This window comes from Microcebus murinus, chromosome 9 (genome assembly GCF_040939455.1).
Source record: "Microcebus murinus isolate Inina chromosome 9, M.murinus_Inina_mat1.0, whole genome shotgun sequence".
NCBI classification, from domain to species: Eukaryota; Metazoa; Chordata; class Mammalia; order Primates; family Cheirogaleidae; genus Microcebus; species Microcebus murinus.
Window position 1 is genome coordinate 75,509,769 of NC_134112.1, and position 21,726 is coordinate 75,531,494.

The following is a 21,726-nucleotide window of genomic DNA, read 5'->3' on the forward strand; positions in this document are numbered from 1 at the left end:
AACATAGATTGTGTACTTCTGTTGAGAATACAAAGACCTTAACACAATGCCCTTCTGCGAATAGTGCCGAAGTATATCTAAAAATATTCTTGCTTTTGACAAATTTATGACCTAAGCTTCCTGTGCATGACCTCCCATTTTCTGTTCTCTAGGAGCAGTATCAGTTTCTCTACAAAGTGGTCCTCAGCCTTGTGAGCACAAGACAGGAAGAGAATCCATCCACCTCTCTGGACAGTAACGGTGCGGCATTAGCTGATGGAAATATTGCTGAGAGCTTAGAGTCTTTAGTTTAACACAGAAAGGGGTGTGGGAGCCCACATCTGAGCTTTGCTTTCCTCTTTCTAAAATTACACAGGAAAATCAGTCTAGTTCTGTTATCTGTTTACTTCCCATCACCTGACAGTAACTTACATGACATAGGATTCTGCTGCCAAATTTACGTCATTAACAATGTGTGCCTTTTTGCAAGACTTCTTGTAATTCACTTCTTATGTTTGAACTAAAATGATTGAATTTTACAGTATTTCTAAGAATGGACTTGTGGTACTTTTTTCTGTATTGATTTTAACAGGAAATTTCAATGTATCGGTATTAGGAATTCCCAACTACACAAAACGTTTGTTTTTAGTGTCAAATTTTTAGCTGTATTTGTAGCCATCATCAGATTTACTAGAATTATAACTTTTAATATAGTAGACTGTAAATAAAATACTGCTCCCTATGATATGCAGCATTTTACAACTGTAGTCTTCACCTAAAGTAGAAATAATCTGATACTTACTGTAAATACTGCTCTAGTGTCTCCATGGACCAAATTTATATTTATAATTGTAGATTTTATATTTTACTACTGAGTCAGTTTTCTAGTTCTGTGTAATTGTTTAGTTTAATGATGTAGTTCATTATCTATTCTTACTCTACAAGTCTTCTGATATTGTATTGTGTTATCTAAGTGATTAACTCTGTTTCAGCATGTAATTTTAACTTTTGTGAAAAATAGAAATTCATTTGTTTTAAAAGATGTTTTTATGAGAATAACACCTTACCAAACATTGTTCAAATGGTTTTTATCCGAGGAATTGCAAGAATAAATATAAATATTGCCATCAATTTGTCTTTGCTTGTGGAGGGTTGTGCTGACGCATGTGTGGCAGAAAACTGTGGACATGGGTCCCACTAAGATGATGGAAGCAAAAAAAAAAAAAATAGTGGAATGGGACAATGTGTAGAGCTATAGTCCCCAACTGTGCACTGAGGCACACAGGGAAGTCATAAAATCTTACATTTGTAAGGACTTCACAGCAAGCAACATGTGCTGACACTGCACAAACTTCTACGATCAAATTATTTGGACCTAACTACTTAATAAACAGAACCATTATGTATTACTTTTGGCTTAGGTGAGTTCTGGGGCCTAAATGTTTATGTCCCTCTAAAATTCATACCCTCACCCTCAAGGTAATGATATCAGGAGGTGGGGCCTTTGGGAAGTAGCTCTCATGAATGAGATTAGTGTCCTTAAAAAAGAGGGCTGAACAAGCACAATGACTCACACCTGTAATCCTAGCACTTTGGGAGGCTGAGGCAGGAAGATCACTGAGGCCAGGAGTTTGAGACCAGCCTGAGCAACACAGCAAAATACTGTCTCTATAAAAAAAAAACACTAAGAGAGACAGACAGACAGACCTGAGAAAGACCCCTCTGTCATTTCACCATGTGAGATTACAATGAGAAGACAATCGTTCATAAGGAGATAAGCCCTTACAAGACATAAAATCTGCCAGCACCTTGATGTTGGACTTTTTCCCCCTCCAGACTGTGAGAGATATATTTCTGTTGTTTGTAAGCTATCCTATTTATGGTATTTTATTACAGCAGCCCAAATGGACTAAAAGAATTATGAAAATGTTACTGAGAAACTAAGGGCATCATGTACCAAGAAATGTTGTGAACCTTTGGCTTAGAAACAAGCTGAGAATTAGAAGCAGGCAGATTTGCCAAGAAAAGTCTCCAATATAATCAAAGGTCAAGCCAAGTAGGGAATTGGAAACAGAGTAGACAGACAAGAACCAGGAAGTCATAAATCCCAAAGTGGAAAAAGGTAAGAGATCTCATGATAGTGTAAATTGTTGGGATCTAAGAGCTGTGTGGAACTGAAGTGCAGGAAAACGGAATCATTAGTAACAAGCAGACTTTAATACTTGAAGCAGTCCCCTGCCTCAGCCAGGTGTTTTGTAGTACTGCCTAATAAGACAAGAGATTAATTCTGTTAATAAAGAGACTGCTGATCTGCAAGAATGCCCAGCTCAGGGGCCAGAGAGGAAAGACAGAGAAGTTTTGTTTAAATCAATGGTTTTCAAAGTGTGCTTCCCAGACCAAAAGTATCAGCAAAACCTGGGAATCTGTTGGAGATGCAAACCCTAGATTCTGATCCCAGACCTACTATATCAAACTCTGGGGGTAGGGCCCAGAAATCTAATGCATGCTAAAGTTGGAGAACCATGCACTATAGAAACAGCATTTCCAAGAGCCTACAGTTTCCTCAAGCAATTATCAGGAAATTTTCACCAAATCCTTAAAATAGAGCTAAAATTAATTAACTTTTCTTTTTACGAGAGATTTCCTTTTACAGCAATAGTTATGAGAGATATGAAATAGACCCTCCCAAAAAAGTCAAACAAATAGTAGCATGCCACAGATTCCAAAATGTTGATAAGCACTTTTCAAGGGTACAAAAATAATTAATGTGCTTCTTTCTCACCCTCCTAGGGCAGAAGGAAAAAAGGTTAATTTTGAATGCCTTGGTTGCTGTTCTAACCTTATCGCCCCATCCTTTAACAGTTTTGTTTTATCACCACCTGCAAGCTGACCTGAACAGGAGTACATGTCACGATAATTATTTTATCTATTTTTCCCTTATTTTTTGTCCCAGGAACAAGCAGCCTTTGAAGGCATACAGATTTTTTTTTTCCTTTAAGGTCATTTATTGTGATGTTCCTTGCAGAATCTTGCCCAGGAGAAAATAATTATGCAGTAGCATGCATGATAGTTAAGCATTTTTACACAAATTTTAAATAAATGTATTCTGAAACAGATTAAAAAGGAAATTCCTGTCAGATACAGCAATCTTACCTCATTTCTTGACCTTAACTCTGAGACAACAATCAATTATGAGACAGGGATATAAATGAAGCCAGCAAAGTCAGTCAGGTACATCTCACCTAATTATTTCCATCCATTACCAAAATTTCATTCCTGGTTTTAAATACATTCACAGCTTTTATCCATATATTGTTTTATTACATAATTGTGGCTTCATTGTGACTATGTTTTTATTCTGCTTTTTGTTATATAGGCATTTTTATTATATATACTTTATAAGCTTATTATTGTGAAGGCTATATAATATTTGCATCCAGTATAGCAGTTTTAAACTGGGGACAATATTGTTCCCCAAGGGAAATCTGGCAATGTCTGGAGACATTTTTGGTTATCATAACTGGGCAGGAAGATGGGACAACTACTGGATAGAAGCCAGAGATGCTGCTACACATCCCACAGTGCACAGGACAGCCCTTAAAACAAAGAATCACCCACCACAAAATGTTGATAGTGCCAAGACAGAGAAACCCTGCTCTTGTAGATACACCGTGAATCTGATGATCATTTTCCTAATGTTAGCTGTTTAGGCTCTTTCAGATTCTCCCTTTTATAATACTATGTTAAACATTTCTTCATGTAAAAAGCTTTTACCATGTTTAGGATTGTTCCTTAGGATCAATTCCTGTGTTATTTGGGGAGCAGATTGTATGAACTTTATGTGACTTACTACTTTTTTGCTTTCCAAAAAAGTTGTTCAGTTGACACTTCCACCAGCAAAGTAGTAGTGTCCTATTGTTCAACTCATGGGTTCAGGCCTTAATCAATTTTGATACTTTTTTTTTTTTTTTTTTTGAGACAGAGTGTCACTCTGTTGCCCAGGCTAGAGTGAGTGCTGTGGCGTCAGCCTAGCTCACAGCAACCTCAAACTCCTGGGCTCAAGCGATCCTGCTGCCTCAGCCTCCCGAGTAGCTGGGACTAAAGGCATGCGCCACCAGGACTGGCTAATTTTTTTCTGTATATTTTTAGCTGGCCAATTAATTTCTTTCTATTTATAATAGAGACGGAGTCTCGCTCTTGCTCAGGCTGGTTTCGAATTCCTGACCTCAAGCAATACGCCCGCCTTGGCCTCCTAGAGAGCTGGGATTACAGGCGTGAGCCACCGTGCCCGGCCAATTTTGATATTTTTCAAATAGCACAGAAGATGTTTTCTCAACTATCTTTATTCCATTGTAGTACCTGCTTATTTCAAGGAGAGAATTAGTTTTATATGCCAGGTTATGAGCACAGTCTGTGAAGGTCAAACAGGTGCTTAATTTATATTTCTAAAGGCAAGAAGTTTTCCCCAAGAAGTAAATAAACAAATTTTATTTGTAATTTAATCTTTAAACAACTTGAGATGTAATTTACATACCACACAGTTCATACATTCAAAGTATACAATTCAGTGGTTTTTTAGTATATTTAGAGATTGTGCTACCATTAACACAATCAACTCCATATATATATATGGAGTTGTAATTCCATTGTATATATATAAACATAAATGTATTTGCCTGTTTTGGTCATTTCGTATAAATAAAATCATATAATATGTGACCTTTTGTGTCTGGCTTTCTTCACTTAGCATGTTTTCAATGTTCAACCATTTCATAGTGTGTATCAATATACTTCACTTCTTTTTATTGCTGAATAATATTCCATTGTATGGATATACCACATTTTGTGTATTCATTAGTTGGTGGGACAGTTAGGCTGTTTCAATTTTGGGCTATTACAAATAATGCTGCAATGAACATTTGTGCACAAGTATTTATGTGGACATTTGTTTTAATTTCTCTTGGATATCCACCAGCAGTGTATGAGAGTTCCAATTTCTCTGCAGCCTCACCAACATTTGTTATTAACTTTATTAGTATAGCCATTCTAATGGGTATAAAGTTGTATCTCATTATGGATTTGATTTGCATTTCTCTGATGGCTAATAATGTTGAAATTCTTTTTATGTGTTTATTGGTCTTTTGTATATCATCTTTTGGAGAACTGTCAATTCAGATCCTTTGTTCACTTTTTAAATTGGGTTATTTGTCTTTTTATTATTGTTATAAGAATTTATTATATATTCTAGATACAAGTCCTTTTGTTGATATATGATTTACAAAATTTTTCTCTCATTCTATAGGTTGTGTTTTGCTTTTTTTGAAGGTGTCCTTGGAAGCATAAAAGTTTTTAATTTTGATGATGTTCAATTTATCTATTTTTGTGTTTTTGGTGTTATTTATTTAACCATTGCCTAATCCAAGATCATGAAAATTTACACCTAAGTTTTCTTCTAAAATGTTTACAGTATTAGCTCTTAAATTTAATTTTTATATGTGGTAGGAGGTAGGGTTCCAACTTCATTATGTTGCATGTGGATATCCAGGTTTCCAACACCATTTAGTGAAACAGGCTATTTCCAACCCCCATGGAATCAATCACCTTAGCACCTTTTTCAAAAGTCAATTGACCATAAATGTAAACAACATTTCAGCACTTTCAATCTTATTACCATTTTATTCTTTTTAATGCTGTTGAAAATTGAATTGTTTTCTTAATATTATTTTTGGCTCATTCATTAATACTTTACAAAAAGATAATCAATTCCTGTATGTTAATCATGTATCTTGTCACTTTGCTGAATTCATTTATTAGGTCTAATCGGGTTCTTGGGAGTTTTTAGAGTATGTCTTTGGATTTTCTATGGATTTCCTTTGAATTTCTATGCATAAAAATAATATCATCTGCAAATAGAGTTTACTTCTTCCTTACCAATCTAGATGCCTTTTATTTCATTTTCTTGCCTAATTTCCCTAGCTCAACCCTCCTGTACAAATATAGAAGTAGATAGAGCAGACATCTTTGTCTTTTTTCTGATCTCAGGGGGAAATAATTTAGTCTTTAAGTATTAAGTACTGTGCTAGCTGTGGGTTTTCCATAGATGCCCTTTATCAGGTTGGGAAGTTTCCTTTTATTCCCTGTTTGTTGAGTGTTTTTCATTAAGAAAAGGTGTTGGATTTTGTTAAATACTTTTTTCTGTACCTAATGAGGTGATAATACAGATTGTGATTTAATCTTAACTATTCTCCTTTCCAAATACTCAAGAAAAAAACTATAAGGAGTAACATTTATGAAATAAATCATAACTTCACAAACAGGCCATAAAATAGCACTTTTGCAAAGGTTTGTAAATAGGTAATCTAAAGTTACTTAACTGAATTTATTTGAAAAATACAAAAATATAGCTATATGCGGAAAGTTTTTCTGACTAAAAAACTAAAGCTTCATCTGCTGATTGTAGAAAAATATGTTCTTATAAGAAAAAAGTGGCACAATAAATTAACAAATAGTATGATCGTGACTTTTACATATATATAAAAAATACAAGGTAGAATTATTAAAATTCTCTGGTAATGACTGACATCTCCTGTTCCAAATGTTTTCATACTAAAATAGAGATTTAAATTTCAAAAACACCACTGTATTAGCTTAATCAAAACATATTACATTTATACTTTAAAATAGCACATTAGCAAGCATGCTTGTCACAATAAATGTTCAGAACTGTGTTGCCTGGGAAGATAAAAACAAAATATAATTCCCAGTTACTGTTTGATTGTGCTCTGTGTCGTATATACAATGCCTTCTGCTTTAATTCGCTCCAATATTGGTCCATAGATCTCCTTTGAAAAGGGACCCATCAGGCCTTTGGCTTCAATCTCACCTGCAAGAAAGCAAATGTGTAATTACCATTTTAAAAATGGTGTTCAAGGTTAATTTCCTCAGCAAGAGTCTACAGCCAAGAAGGTTATCAGCCCAGCAGTAAACTCAAAGTCAGTGAATTGTTGGAGGCCTAGGCATTTTTAAATAGCTGCTTAAATATCCCCTACTAAATTATTACTTAGTAACATTCTATAACAAAAAGGGTTAATTTTTTTACTAAAAGCACAGCTGGACTTAGCGACAGTGTCAGAATTTGTACATTTAACTGCATCAATTACTGCCAAGATGATAGGAGAGTAAAGTGAGAAAGTAAATTTAGCCTGACTGGTCTGCTTAATTTGACCATATCATTTTTTTAAAAAAGCATAATACCAACAGAATAAATTGAAGCCAATTTGATTATTTGGGCCCAGGCACCTCTTAGGCTGAAATCTGGGCACTTTCCTTAAAGGCCACAATGACCCCCATTTCTTACCACTTCACTCAGGTTCTTCAATACATAGGTCATTTAATTTGACATTAGCTGAGATGCTACTATAGATATGTTTTCTCATTATTTCACTTTTATATGCTTTGATGTTTTCTACTCCCCTCATTCTTCCTCAAGGGCCAAACAGGGTATTATATTTCTGAGGCAATGCTTATTGAGCATATATGTGATCTTAGGGGAGAATGGAGAGTTGAAATTTGAATTCAGTTAGTCTAAATTAATTATTGAGTACTGATACTACACTGAGATATTGAAGATTATTAAAACTTGGTCCATATTCTTGAGGATCCAGAGTGAATATCCTCTGCTATTTCAGAACTACCACTCCCAAAATAGTAAAAATCAAGGAAAGAAAGGAAAGGAATTAATACTCCCTGGGGACCCCTATATGGTAACTAGGCTATGTGTTATTTCACTTAGGTGAATTAGGGATGACAATATCCACTTTAAAGATGAGGAAACTCTGATTTAGAGGTGCTGAGTACCTTGCACCCCAAAACTCAGCTATCTCATGACTGAGCTGGGACAGAAATCAAGGCTAACTCCAAAGTCCATATATCTTACCACAGGGCACCTTCCAGTCAGCCAGTGCTGGGAGCTTCTAAGATGGCTCACTTTAGTTAAGACCAGTGTTATGCTCTAGAATAATCACTTGATGTTTAGGCAAAGAATGATGTGGAGGTAACATGAAGACAAACTCAGTCCTCAAATAAATGGAACTTACCATAAAGCAACATTTTGGCTGCCATGGCAGTGGGAAACCCCACTGTTTTAGCCATGGCTGAAAAGCCATTGACATCCCCATAAACCACAAGATCAATGATTTTATTTTCCAAATGTCCAGAAGGATGTCTGATTCCAAAGCAGTCTCTCATCACAATCATATCTTTTTCTTCAGGTCCTTAAAATAAATAAAGACATTTTAAAATGCCACTGTCATTACAACTCAAATATTGTATATCATCTCCTGTTCCTACCCTTCTGCTCTCACAAGTTTCCCTTCCCCTTATATATGGTCACCTGACAATGATCTGTAGTGATCTTTATTGCCATTTAGCCCAAAGACCAAGTAAATATTCAAAGAACTTATAACTCTGATCACATTCTTTTGTCCAGGTCAGTATCACTATAGCCTATCTACAGACACGAAGTTTACCGCTGTAGTGGCCACACACTTTGCTCTCAAAAATGCTCCTTCAGCATATCCCTAATGCATTAAAAATTAAAAACAAAACTAATTGTTTTCCTTTCCCATATTATCCAAGTTTAGTCTTTCCTAATAATTCTCATATTTTTCCTTCTGGAAAACAGTCCAAGTGCCCTTTCTCTCTATCCTACCTTCCCATTCCCACTGCCTGGCTCCAACCCTCCAATCTAATTCTCTGGCTTCAGTTACTCTATTTTATAATTCTCCTTTAGAGATACTTAGCTAAGACACCATGGCCTACCATAGGAAAGTTTCATGACCAAATGCTTGGAGAGGGCATCCACAATGGACGCTGCCTGGGGGACGTGTTCATCCCCAAGTAAGCCCAACCTGAAAAGCACAAGAAATGGCTACATTAGTTCAAGTCCTACACACGTTCTCATTTGTGGGAAGCAGAGGTAACTCCTTGAATTTTATTTTGAAAGGGGGAAATCACAAGATGACAGCCCAAGTTGTAGGACTCTCCCAAACTGTGAAGTAACAATAACATTAGTAGTGGTTTAACCTTCAGAATCTTCTCCAGATTTCCCCAGGCGCTGCTCCCTGGAGCAGGGCAGAGAAGGCGCCTTGTAAGACCATGTTTCTACAAAGTTCTTTATGAGATTAATTTGCAGGTTCTTTCTCCCATACAAGGTATAGCAGCATGATGCACAGCAGTCATGTGAATGAATGCTTTAAAGTCATATTCTCTGAATACTCAAAGAATCTCCTACAGGAAAGCAAAGATATCCCACTTTGCTTCGGAACTGAGTGGTAAAGTGTTTCAAAAATAAGTATTTCTCAAGTTATAATTGTTGTTGATTCCTCTCTTTATCTATGTTTTATCCCCATATGAACATAGAACATGGTAATCTTTCTACAACAGGTCAACATTAGAGCAACAAATTAATCAAAGACAAATGTAACATATTTGGTTCTATCTCGACCTTTCTTTGACTAGAAAGGACTAAACAATCATTGATCCGATATATTTTGCTCTGAGTTGAATAGTGGGCACCTACCTTTCAGCAGCCTCCAGCTGCACATTGTCCCCTCCTAGTTTCTTAAGAATAGCTTCCTTAAGCACATCATGCTCGGAGGTGGGTGAAATCCCTACTAGGTTGCAGATGAGTTCTTTCTGATTAGAAAAACAGAGATAAAAATTCTAAGTCTCTAATAAAATAAAAACCAAATTAACTGATAAAGTCACTTCAAAGGCACCTCACATTCTTAAACTAGAAGCAATTAGCAATAGCAAATTGCAGCACATAGACATACACATGCATACACACATGTCTGCACACCTACACACCAGTAAGTGCACAGTATTCTAGGATATTTCAGCAATGAAAATGGGTTAACTCAATACTAAACAGGTGGCACTATATTTGCCGGCACACTTCCTGCCTTGTGTATCCTCTCCATCACTTTTTTTACCCCTTCTCCTCTCACCCTCTGGCAGTCAATCTTGGCCAGGATAAAATAGAAAAGACTTACCTTACTGCTGTGGTTGCCAGTAGCAACCAGAGTTCTTTTGTAGGTTGAAGAGAAAGACCTTGCAGGTAATAAAACCTCAAACAAGAACACTTAAACAGTGGCCATATCTTTTTCTACTTTCTAAGCAAGACGTTTTCTAGGCTCCCCCAAAAAAGTTATGCCCTAGATCAGGAGTGAACAAACTGGTTCACAGGCCAACTTTGGTTTACCACCTTTTTATTAAACACTAAATAAAAGTTTTATCAGCCTGGAAGTGATGGCTCACACCTGTAATCCCAAAACTTTGAGAGGCGGAAGTAGGAGGATCACTTGAGCCCAGGAGTTCAAAACCAGCCTGGGCAACATAGCAAAACCCCATCTCTACAAAAATTTTAAAAATTAGCCAAGTGTGGTGGCACACACTTGCAGTCCTAGCTACTTGGGATACAGAGACAGAAGGATCATTTGAGCCTAGGAATTGGAGTTTGCAGTGAGCCCTGATCATGCCACTGCACTATATAGCCTGAGCAACATTAAAAAAGAAGGTTTTATGGAACACAGTCATGCTTGTCAGTTTATATATTGTCTATAGAAGAACTGAGTAGTTCTGACAGAGACTGTATGGCCCATAAAGGCTAAAATATTTACTCTCTGGTCCTTTACAAAAAAAGTTTGTCAAGCTGTTTTAGACTATAGCTACCAGGATACTGGGACCACCCCTAATGATGCATGCCCCAACCTTTGCAAGCCAGCTGCCTCAACCCGATTCTCTCTGCAGATATTTATTCACTCCTATCCAACAAGTAAACTTACAAAAGATAAAACTTAGATGGGAAAGGTTCACAGATACACAAAAAAACTGAATTTAAAAGCAACTGGCTAGCAAGAATACCAAAGTTTTTTTTGTTTTGTTTTGAAATTTAATGGTATTTGTAATATTGGTCCTTTTCTCCTTATATACATTTCTGACATTTCCATTGGATTATGGGCACACTAGTTTAAATTGAATGACCAGCTGATAATGAGTTAATTTCTGGCAGTGAGCAGAAGCTCTACTTTATATTCAGTTCCAAGCCTCCAAAGCCTTCCAATGCTGAGACCCTAAGATTTTGGTACAACACAGAGAAAGGCACATACTCAGTAACTGGAACTTAAATTACTCATAGTTCTAAACAGGACAGATGAGATTTGAAGGTTGGGAATCCAGTTCAGTGATACATGGGCATCTCTCCTGGATTATCATTTTCAAGAGGCCCAAGTGACTCTTGTCACTGGGACACCACTTAGACAATTGGAAGAGCTCAGAGCCCAGTGCAGAGAGCAAGTACATCTCAGAGTTCAGCGAGTGATCAAATTGTATTAGTTGCTGCAGGCAACAGGCCTGATGTGTGAGCTCCATGCCCTCTCCATCTTCCCATAACAGTGTCACAAAAGGAACTTTTGGGTTAGGATTTATCTTCCTGCATGTGAGCTACAGAAAGAGTATTCTTGTTGGTGCAAAGCAGAGTTCATCCCTGACGATTTCAAAAGGCATTTCTGAAGAGGAGCAAACAGCACAGAATTCTGGAGTCACTCACCCAGGTGAGAGGGTTGGCCTCAGGTCGAAGGATGGGCAATGCTTCTTTGCTTATAAGACCCAATTTTACAAATCCATTCAAAGCTTTGGCATATCCCTGAAACAAGAATTAATAAACAGTCTAGGAAAATTTTCTCTTCAAAGGAAAAAATAGCAAAGCTTTTTTGAAAAAAGAGAACTATCTTTGTAATTAATTTAGAAAACAGGTTGCCAATAGTCATTTGTATTGCCGATATAGATAGACTCACTTCCAAGCTTAAAATGAGATCAATAATGTCTTAATTATTTCATTGATTTATGTAAGAGACCTTGTAAAATTTGGGTCTTTCTTTCTGTTTCTGGGTAGCATGTTCGTGGTATTTTCTGGCAGCATAAGGGTAAATTTCCTCATATGTTACCTGCTGTCAGTTCAGCAGAATATTATTTGATACAGCAGTCAGTTGAGCTCTTTCTTATAATGGAAGGAGAGGTTTGTAAGAATATCCCCGTAAAAGCAGATAATCCATTCTATTGATTAAGAGTCACCACTCCAAAGCATATAGGGAGCAGGAAAAAAGGTAGAAACCAGGAAGATTTTCCTAAAATGCAGATATGATGATATCACCACTGTAATAAAAATTCCTCATGTGCCCTTCATTGTCTGTAGGGCAAACCTGAGGTACTTGGTGTATTATTGTGTTCCCCCAAAAATAAGGCAGGGTCTTATATTTATTTTTCCTGAAGAAGACACCCTAGGCCTTATTTTCAGGGGATGTGTTATTTTTTTTAAGTATGGTACAACACTCTACATTTATTCAAATATAGTTAAGTCTTCTTCTTCTGGAACATCATCATAACTCTCCAAACCCTGAATTCCATCCTGAATTTCTTGCAACTCTATTTCCTTTAGAACCATTGGCCCCAATCTCTCATGTTGAGCAATAGAGCTCTCAAGGGGCAGATGAGAATAGCTGCTCATCTTCTTTACTGCTCCTCGAGGAAATGCATGGGTTGTGCAGATACACGGCATAGCCACGCCCATCACTAGGTCTTATTTTCGGGGTAGGGCTTATATTGTATAAATGCTTAGAAATTCTGCTAGGGCTTATTTTATGGGTAGGTCTTATTTTCGGGGAAACACGGTACATAAAACCCATCACAATATGCCCCTCCAGCCTGACTTGCCAATCATCATCTTCACCTCTCACTATCCCCCAAAAGTGCTATGCCCTCCCAGATACCAGGGCTCTCTGTACATGCTTCTCCCATGCTTTGAACATATTGTCCATATTTCTTCACCTGTGAAATGTTTATTCCTCCCTCAAAACCCAGTGTGGCACATTTTCTGGGTCTCTTAGGAGTGGACACTCCTTTCTTCTCATAGCATTTTCCACATACCTCTATCATAGCAATTAGCACAAACTGTAATTAATTGGGTGGACCAGTGGCTTACACCTGTAATCCTGCCACTTTTGGAGGCTGAGGCAGGAGAATCACTTAAGGCCAGGAGTTCAAAACAAGCCTGAGCAAGAACAAGACCCCATCTCTACAAAAAATAGAAAAATTAGCCAGACGTGGTGGTGCACCATTGTAGTTCCAGCTACTTGGGAGGCCCAGGCAGGAGGATCACTCAAACCCAGGATTTTGAGGTTGCAGTTAGCCTGGGAGACAGAGCAAGACACTGTCTCAAAAAAAATGGTAATTATTTATTCAGCTGTTGGACTGTAGGTATAGAAAAGATGTAAATTTTATATTTATATTATTATACTATACTATATCATATTAGTGTGCATATCCTTCATGTACATGCCCTTATTCCATTATTCAACATTCCAGCATTCCAATCTGCTAAAGGAGAAGAAATGGCTGGATAAATAGATTCTGAATGACAGATGAAATGAAGGAAAAAGACCATAATGGTTAGTCCTTCTCTGTGCAAATGGCAAGAGAATGCTCAAATAAGAAACTCTGTAGCTGTGGCAATTATTGCTCAAAGAGAGAGAGAAACAGAGAGAGAGGAAAGATGATAAGTAATTTCAGGGAGCAAAGTTATTAAAATGTAAAATAGTTCCTGTAGCTATCAGAGATTTTACCGTTAAACGTGGTCAACTAGTAATTTTCACTTTTCTAAAAAGCTACATAGTTCATACTGTTCAGAGGTTACTAAAAAAAGAATTTGCATTTGTTTGCTCTAACTCAATGCAAACATACTTCTAAAAGGAGAAACAAAAAAGCAATACCTCTAGCTTGTTTAGCTTGCTTCTAAGGTCTTACAAGTGCTAGAGATCCCTTCATCCAACATCAAAAATACTGATTTCTGAGCTATTGCTTGACTCAGAAATATATTTTCATGCTGACCTCTAGAAATGAATTTATTTATTCATCAAGAAGCATTTAGCAAACTGCTGCTATGTGTCAGACTTGTGCCAGGGACTGAGGCCATGTAGATGAAAAATGCAGACCCCACCATGAGGGAACTGCAACAGCCCAGAAGGAGGGTCAGTAAGTCAAATGTAATGTCTGGCCCATAATGAGCAAAAGCACATGACCACTGATAACTTGACTACTGTACAATATTATAGGAGCTGTCACAGAGGGAAACACAGAGCTGTGGGAGCACAAAGGAGGGGACACTCCATGGATGGGGGGTGAGCAGATAAAGGGGAAGGAGTGAGGGAGGATCCCACAGGAAGGTGTTACCAAGGTAGGTATGAAAGGCCAAGCAGATGACAGGCAGGCAGAGAAGGGGCATGGTTAACCCCTCTCTATCACACTAGAATGACAGTGTCTCCTCTCCAATACCGGGAAAAATATTAAGGTTACTGAGGGTTGCTGGCAATGCCCAGGACAGTGGCTCTCATAGTTATGAACACTGTGACATCTTCCATCGTTCTGTGCAGATGGCTCTCATCCATACACATTTTTGAGAGCTTTAGTCAATCTTAAATCTATTCAAATCTTTTACTCCTGCATCTACGTGTTTGGCAAAAGACTATGTTGAAAGCTATCATAAAATCCTTACTCCTGGACAAAAAAAAAAACAAGAAAAAGAAAAAGAGAAATTGAAGAAAACAGAAGTCTGCCAGTGCTGAGGATGGTATGCCGTCAATTCAGACTAGAATTTCTGCTGTGCCTTAAGGCTGGTGGAAGAGTCCCAGTTCTGAGATCTACTTAGGGTATTATCATTGAAGTCTCGTTTGATGCCTGGACAATGAAGACATCAGATTCATGAGAGCACAAGTAGCTGCCCTCCAGGGTAGCAAGACTGCCTTACAGTCTATTTTGGGAGCCAAGAAAAATACACATAAATATATAACAAAAAATGCTGAGTAAATTGTAAGTGCTCATAAATGTAACAGAAGCTCTAGAGAGTAAGAAAAACAGTGGTTGTGTTCTCTTTAAGAAAAGATAAGAGGATGAAACTAGAAGGCATTATGCGAAGTGAAATAAGTGAGATGCAAAATGAAAAAATACTTTTTCTCACTTATGTGTAGAATTTTTAAAAAGTCAAATATGCAGAGATAAGAGAATAAAACTGGGTTACCAGGGGCAGGGTTGGGGGAACAAAATGGGGAAACTGTAGGTCAAAGGATAAAAAGTAGCAGATATGGAAGGTGAAAAAGTCTGGAGATCTAATGTGCAACATGAGGACTAAAGGAAATAAAGTACTATAATTTGGATTCATGCTAAATCGGTAAGTTTTAGCTGTTCTTGCCACAAAAAAAGGGTAACTATGTGAGATGATGGATATGTTAATTTGCTTCCCTATAGTAATCATTTTACTTTCTACATGTATTCTATGACATTATGTTGTATACTTTAAATATATGCAATAAATACATACATATAAAATAGTACTGAATAAAATATAGATATGAGGCAATATAAACAAAAGATAGAAAATGAGACAACCAGAGGCCAAACTTCATGTCAACACCATATGAAGAAATAGAAATAACAGAAATAATCTCCACTCATAGATTAATGTTTTCCATTATTCCCTCTCAAACCTGAACATCACCCCAGTGTCCACTGATTCCAGATGCCTACTTCATGCAGGAAAGAGGGACAGGAAGCATCTGGGGTGAGGAAGTTGTCATTTGAAATAGCAAGGCATGGAGAGCCTCACTGAGAACAAGGACTGAAGGGGGTGAGACAGGTGGTGCAAATATCTGTGGGAAAAGTTCCAGGCAAAGGTAATAGCCAGAAAAAATGATAAGAGAGAGCAAGGGGAGAGCATGCAGAAAAATTGAGGAGTCACCACTGACAAGGCTGTGTGTATTACATCTTCAAAAAAAAAAAGATAATTGGTAAATATCAGATAACACACATGAGACAAATCCCCCTCCCCCTGGCCAGAGAGATCTGAAATCAGATCTCTGATTTTGAGAGACGTAGTATTTAAAGTATACTGGTTGTAGTAGGCTGAGTACATGTAGTAGGCCCGAATTTATGCCCACCCAGAGGCTCAGAATATGGACTTATTTGGATATTTGCAGATATAATTAGTTAAGGACCTCAGTATGGATCTACCTGTGACCGGCATCCTTACAAGAAGAGGAGAGAACACAGTGAGAGACTCATGAAAGAAGGTGATATGAAGACTGAGGCAGAGATTGGACTGATGTGTCTACAGGTCAAGCCTCTAGAAGGCTCCAAACCTACCACACTTTGATTTCAGACTTCTGGCCTCCTGAATGGTGAGAGAATAAATTCCTATCGTTTCAAGCTACCCAGTTTGTGGTAATTTGTTATGCTAGGAAGCTTTCACTCCAGTTGTCTTGATTTGGTCACACTTGCTCTTTTCTGCTCAATAAATGTGTAATGGGCATTTTTATTCATGCTTCTAGAATGTACTCCCCATTTTGTGGCTTAAAAATATTTCAGATTTACTTTGAAGAATCCCCTTTTGCCTTATTCTTTTCCCCCAGCCCTAATCCATGGGTTTCCAGTGACATTAACTCCATCTTCAGCTCTAGGGACACATAACATAGGACAAGCCGATTAGCACATCTTATCTCACTGACCTCTGGGTTCAGTCCCAGCTAATGAGACAAAAATTATGTTTTTAGCTGCTAAAAAGATGTAGTTTTACATTCCCACTGGATTTGAATCTAAGGGGCTCTAAGAGGCTGAGAATGCTGCCACCATTCTGCCACTGCACAAAACTCGAGGCTGCAGTGAATGACAGAGGAAGAAGAGCTCAGAGGTGAAGAGAAATCGCATCCTGGTGAGGTCACCTGACCTCAAAATCTCACTAAGCCTGAAGCTGCACCCCTGCCTGCCCCCAACTCCTAATGAGTCCATTAATTCTCCTTTTGCTATTTTGAGTTGAGTCTCCTAAAACATTCAATCAAAAAATTCCTGAGAAAATAGTTTCCAACTTGGTTTATCATCTTAATTATTTTGATTACTAAGAGAAATGAAGTGTGGACATCACTCACATCAAAATTGGCAACGTGTTTAATCTGAAATTCAGTTGCTTACCTTGTATCTCAGAGTCCCCCGCAATAGAGTGTGAGCAGATGGAATGCCATAAATCTCAGCATATTTTGTACTGTCTCTGTTAGGGTAGCCTTCCAAATTCAACCCTGGGAAATAATCCATGGATGTAACTGAATCAAGAAAGGAGACTCCCCCTGCGACATTAATAACCTGAGGAACATTGAAAAGGCACAAGTGAGGTTACAACAGTTTGTTCCCTTTTAGGGTTATCTGCATTACCTACACAAAAGAAAGCAACCTGATCCCAAAATTACTGGGTAATCATTATCATTTGATATCAGTTCAGAGTTATATTTCTAGTGGCATACCATGTGGTTCAATAATAAGCCCTACCCTATTTAATATTTTATTAATGATTTGAATGAAGACAGAAAGACACATTTATTTATTTTACATATGATATGCATTTCTTTCTGCCCTGACAATGCTCAAGCTCATTATTGCTGTTGCAGCTTCTTTAAGTCAAATGCCTGTACACACACACACACACACACACACACACACACACATTCATGCACATGCTCCTCCCAACCATTGCGAGTCATTGTTATATGTTTTAGAACAAATATTCAGTTAAGAACTAATATACAGTAAGCTTGATCACTAAACTAACAAGGAATTTAACACAGGAAATATATAATCATTTATTCGGGGCCCACTATGTGCCAAGTGCCTTATCTACATCATCTTTAATCTGTGCAATTCCATTTTCACAGTTGAAAACCGAGGCTGAGAGAGTCACTCAGAGGCAGATTTTCAAACCCAGGTCTATCTGACCCCAATGTCCATGTTCTTTCTTCTACATCTCACTGTCCCCTTAATTGTGGTTATTTCTGGATCGGTATTTTGAAAGGGATATTGACAAAGCACAGTGTTCCAGACCACACCACCAGCGATGCGTCCGAAAACTGCACTAAGAGTGGCTGCAGGCAAAGGGAGATCAGCAGTAGCTCTTGATTTCCAAGGGCCTGTGTGCTGCATTAAGGTGGTGGCAGGTGATTGGAAAGAAGCTAGAAAACTTATCCTTAAGCTAAATTTGCAGAACAAGCACAGTTTTCACTTAGAGTATATGTTTAGCTGGGGTAGATGGGGAGAAGAGGCTGAAAAGAGATGATGGCAAAGCTCTGCCATGTCACTCCCAGATGCCACCAAGGTAAGAAAGGAACCAGCACCTGTGGAGGGAGCAAAACCAAGAGAAGATGAAATCACTGTCTGCAAATATGTGGGAGGAAAGCAGATGTGTTAGGAATCAGATCAGAAATACAAGTTGCTGGAAACTGCAAGGATACAGGAAAATGAGATATGTCCTAATTTATAGGACACTGCCTGATGTCTGGAAAAGTTTAAGGCTTCAACTTTAAGCAGCAGCCAGAGAGGTCACCTGGCTCTCCCATTATGATTCTGTGAATTATTTAAGGCTTGCTCCATGGAGGAGGGTGATGGTGGCAGACAGAGAGGAGGGACAAGAATACAAGGGACGTTTTAAGAAGTTTAACAAGCTCGCTTGGGAGACAGACTGATACACTTGAATTACTGAGTAAATAATGCAGCACTAGGAAAATTCTTAGACACAATCAAAGTGTCTGACATTTTGAGTTCAGACAAAATAATAGTGAACAGGGGCTGAAGTGGTCAGAAAAAGCTCCATCCATAAGAGGAAACTTAAGTGGGACCTTGAAAAAAGTACTTTAACAAAGAAAAGAAAAGCATTATGTTTTCTCTTGATATCCTCCACAGTGTCAGAGAGATGCAGAAAGCACTCCTTTTTACAAAAGAGGTTCAGGATGAAAGGGGAAAACTTCAAACTCAACAAACACAACTTCTGCTACCTGAAAATAACCTCTTACTTTTCCTGAACTCTCATGAATATCAATTTCTTTATGTAGCTAATATTTGCTAGATGTATAACATGCCTGATAATCTGCTGTTAGGCAGACTGCAATCTGTATGATCTCATGGAGCAAGACCCATGGAAGGCTGGTGTGACCATCCTTACCTTCAGACAAGGAAGTCAAAGCTCACCCAACCAGTAACAGCAGAGCTAGAGCACAAAGCCAGGACTACTGACGTCAAGTCCCCTGCTCTTTCTGTTACATGGGTTACACCTCTTGACCCTGTCATTGTTCTCTTCGTTATCATTGATAAGGCCTCTCGGAAATAAGCGTTTTACTCTATTGAAGAAAGAATTTTTCCTGCCTTCACTTGTTAGTTTCTACCAAATGTAGGCCAGTCTCTTTTCCAAGATTGGAAGAGGTAGAAGGAGCTGTTGACATGCAACAGGAGACAGGCCGTAGCATGTAAGAGGATGTGTGCTTGATAGAACATCAGACAGGGATTCTGGCCTGAACAACTGTGATTCATAAAATTGGAGAATTAGAGGGAATGTCGGTGCTCACATTACACGTCAGGAGACTGACGTCCAGTGGACCTTTACAACTGCCTGGTCTTTGGTGACACTATGAGGGATGCCAGGGCTTGTACCAGAACTCATTGGTCCTGTTTATCATCCTGAAACATGGATCTTTCCAGCATCAACTTAGCGTGTCCTATTTGTTTAGCAGCATTTTAAGTGCAGCTAGAGTCCCCTGATCATTAAATCAGTGGTTCTCAAATTCAGCTGCACATTACAGTCACCTGGGGAAATAAAAAATAAATCCCCAAACCCAGACAAATCAGAAGCTTTGGGTATAAGGTTCAGGCATCAGTAATTCTTAAACTCCCTTGTGGTTCCAATGCATAGCCCAGGCTGTGAGGCATACTCCACACCACGGGCACAAAAGACCATGGCTGATCATAGCATTCACCTCATTTCTTAAGAAATGTTTTCACTTTACTCTTTACTCCTGAAATGCATTTATATTCACAGATACCTTGAGAATTTATAATATTGATGCCAGAACAATCTTTTTAAGACATATATCTGATCACAGTACTCATCACTCCCTGCAGGGCCAGGACAAAGGTAAGGCCAGTGAGGTGCCTCAGACACCCGATTCAAAGAGGTACCCTCAGTTATTTCACATTTTCCCCAAATATGGGAGACTTTCCTTGTGGTTAAGAGCATAAACCATGATGTGATTTGGATAGTGGCTTTGCCACTTGCTAGACCTTTAGCTGTGGCTGAGTTATCTGCGCTTCCTACGCCTGATTTCTCCCTTTTAAACCTGCTGTGTCATGAGTGGCAGTGTCCCTGCCTGGCTGGCACTGTCTTATCCTTCAAGGCCAAGCACATCTTCTTCTCCACGTTTTCCTTCTCCCCACTCTCCCTACCTCCCACCTCTTCACCAAGGCCAAAGCAATTGCCCTCCCTTCTGTATTTGTCTGGCATTTTAGCATACTTTTGAACTTCTCCCACTAGATTATAGTTATGTATCCCAGTGTCTGTCTTTCCTGCTAGTAAGCAGTTTGGCATAAGGAGGAAGAGTGAGCTTTGGAGTCAGTGAGATCTGGGTTTGAATCCCAGCCAAATGACCTTGGACAGTCTCTCTAAGCCATAGTTTTTTAGAAAATGATGAAAATAATACTAAACTCAGAGAGTTCTTATGTTCTGTTACACAGCAACCGGGGAAGAAATTTTAGTTTCTTTCCCTGACCCACCAAGCCCTCCATTCTGAGAGCTAACCCCCACCCAGCCACCCAGCTATGAGTTTTTTGAGGTCAGAAACTTCATTCAGTGTGACAGTCTTTCTGAGGGGTCTTAGTATCAGGAGAAAGAGCTTGGACTGTCTCAGGCAGCTACTGCAGGTTTATATCACTACACTTCAATGTTATTCCTTCACCTTTCCATTGAGCAGATAGGTGGCCGGCTGCATCACGTTCATCAAAACTCCCACTGGACTCCAGCTGAATTTATATCTCAAAGGGTTGTCTGAATGCTCAGGGGCTGGAAGCCCACCACAGTAGGAAATATATGACTCAATCTGTAAATTAAAGAATCAAAAATTAAGGGAGAATTATCAATAAGTTAAGGAAAATATGTTATCCAAGTAATTGAGGACAGTGGCATGAATGGGGTAAACCTGCTACAGTTTTTCTTTCTTAAAGTTAGTAAGGCATTCAAAAATACATCCTGAAAGCCAAACACCATTTAATTAAGTCACAGATATATTTTATATAAATTAAAAGGAAAAAAAATCCTCTACAGATAGTGACTACCTATTAGTTCAATGCTGCTTGGTCAGTTCCTACTGAGTTTTGTATTCAAATTATGTGAGAGATAGATAGATAGATAGATAGATAGATAGATAGATAGATAGATAGATAGATATACATGCACACACGTATATGAAAAAACTAAAACATTTAATCTGAATCATCACATTTACATATCCTATAGTACCTTGTCATGTATAAAAGATACTTCATACACCAACAAATTTGATGATGTTCCAGAGATTTTTTTCCACTTTTAAAAGTCAAACCTTATTACAGAATCTCCAAGGCACACTAAAGTTTCAATTAAGCCAAAATATTACCATAGAGAAATCTATTTCTCTAAAAATTGGTTGCTACTTAACACTTGGACATTGTTTTACTATACAAATGATTCTGCAGTTACAGAATTGTATTTGAAATTTCTAATTAATGTATGAGTGATAGCAGTATTTTTAATCAAAATTACAGAAAGATGATTTCTGTACACAAGAAGCTAGA

The 21,726-nt window shown here is 38.1% G+C and overlaps 2 protein-coding genes across 6 annotated transcripts in view; one reads left to right on the forward strand and one right to left on the reverse strand.

The window, feature by feature from the left end:
• The window catches only part of PTPRZ1 (protein tyrosine phosphatase receptor type Z1), a 183,634-nt gene extending 182,435 nt beyond the window's left edge, over positions 1-1,199 (forward strand). For 2 of the 4 annotated variants that reach the window (XM_020289754.2, XM_076006573.1), the window contains one exon: positions 153-1,199. In XM_020289754.2, the coding sequence (XP_020145343.2) occupies positions 153-293 (141 nt within the window). In that variant the 3' untranslated portion in view covers positions 294-1,199. The remainder of the gene's footprint in view (positions 1-152) is intronic. The other 2 variants (XM_076006574.1, XM_076006575.1) reach the window with 1 other exon arrangement.
• Positions 1,200-4,452: 3,253 nt separating this feature from the next.
• AASS (aminoadipate-semialdehyde synthase) overlaps positions 4,453-21,726 on the reverse strand; it is a 61,217-nt gene continuing 43,943 nt past the window's right edge. For both annotated transcript variants that reach the window (XM_020289750.2, XM_076006576.1), the window contains exons 18-24: positions 20,853-20,993; positions 17,056-17,223; positions 11,591-11,686; positions 9,560-9,675; positions 8,800-8,888; positions 8,076-8,252; positions 4,453-6,862 (exon numbers count right to left, since the gene is read on the reverse strand). In XM_020289750.2, the coding sequence (XP_020145339.2) occupies positions 6,744-6,862; positions 8,076-8,252; positions 8,800-8,888; positions 9,560-9,675; positions 11,591-11,686; positions 17,056-17,223; positions 20,853-20,993 (906 nt within the window). In that variant the 3' untranslated portion in view covers positions 4,453-6,743. The remainder of the gene's footprint in view (positions 6,863-8,075; positions 8,253-8,799; positions 8,889-9,559; positions 9,676-11,590; positions 11,687-17,055; positions 17,224-20,852; positions 20,994-21,726) is intronic.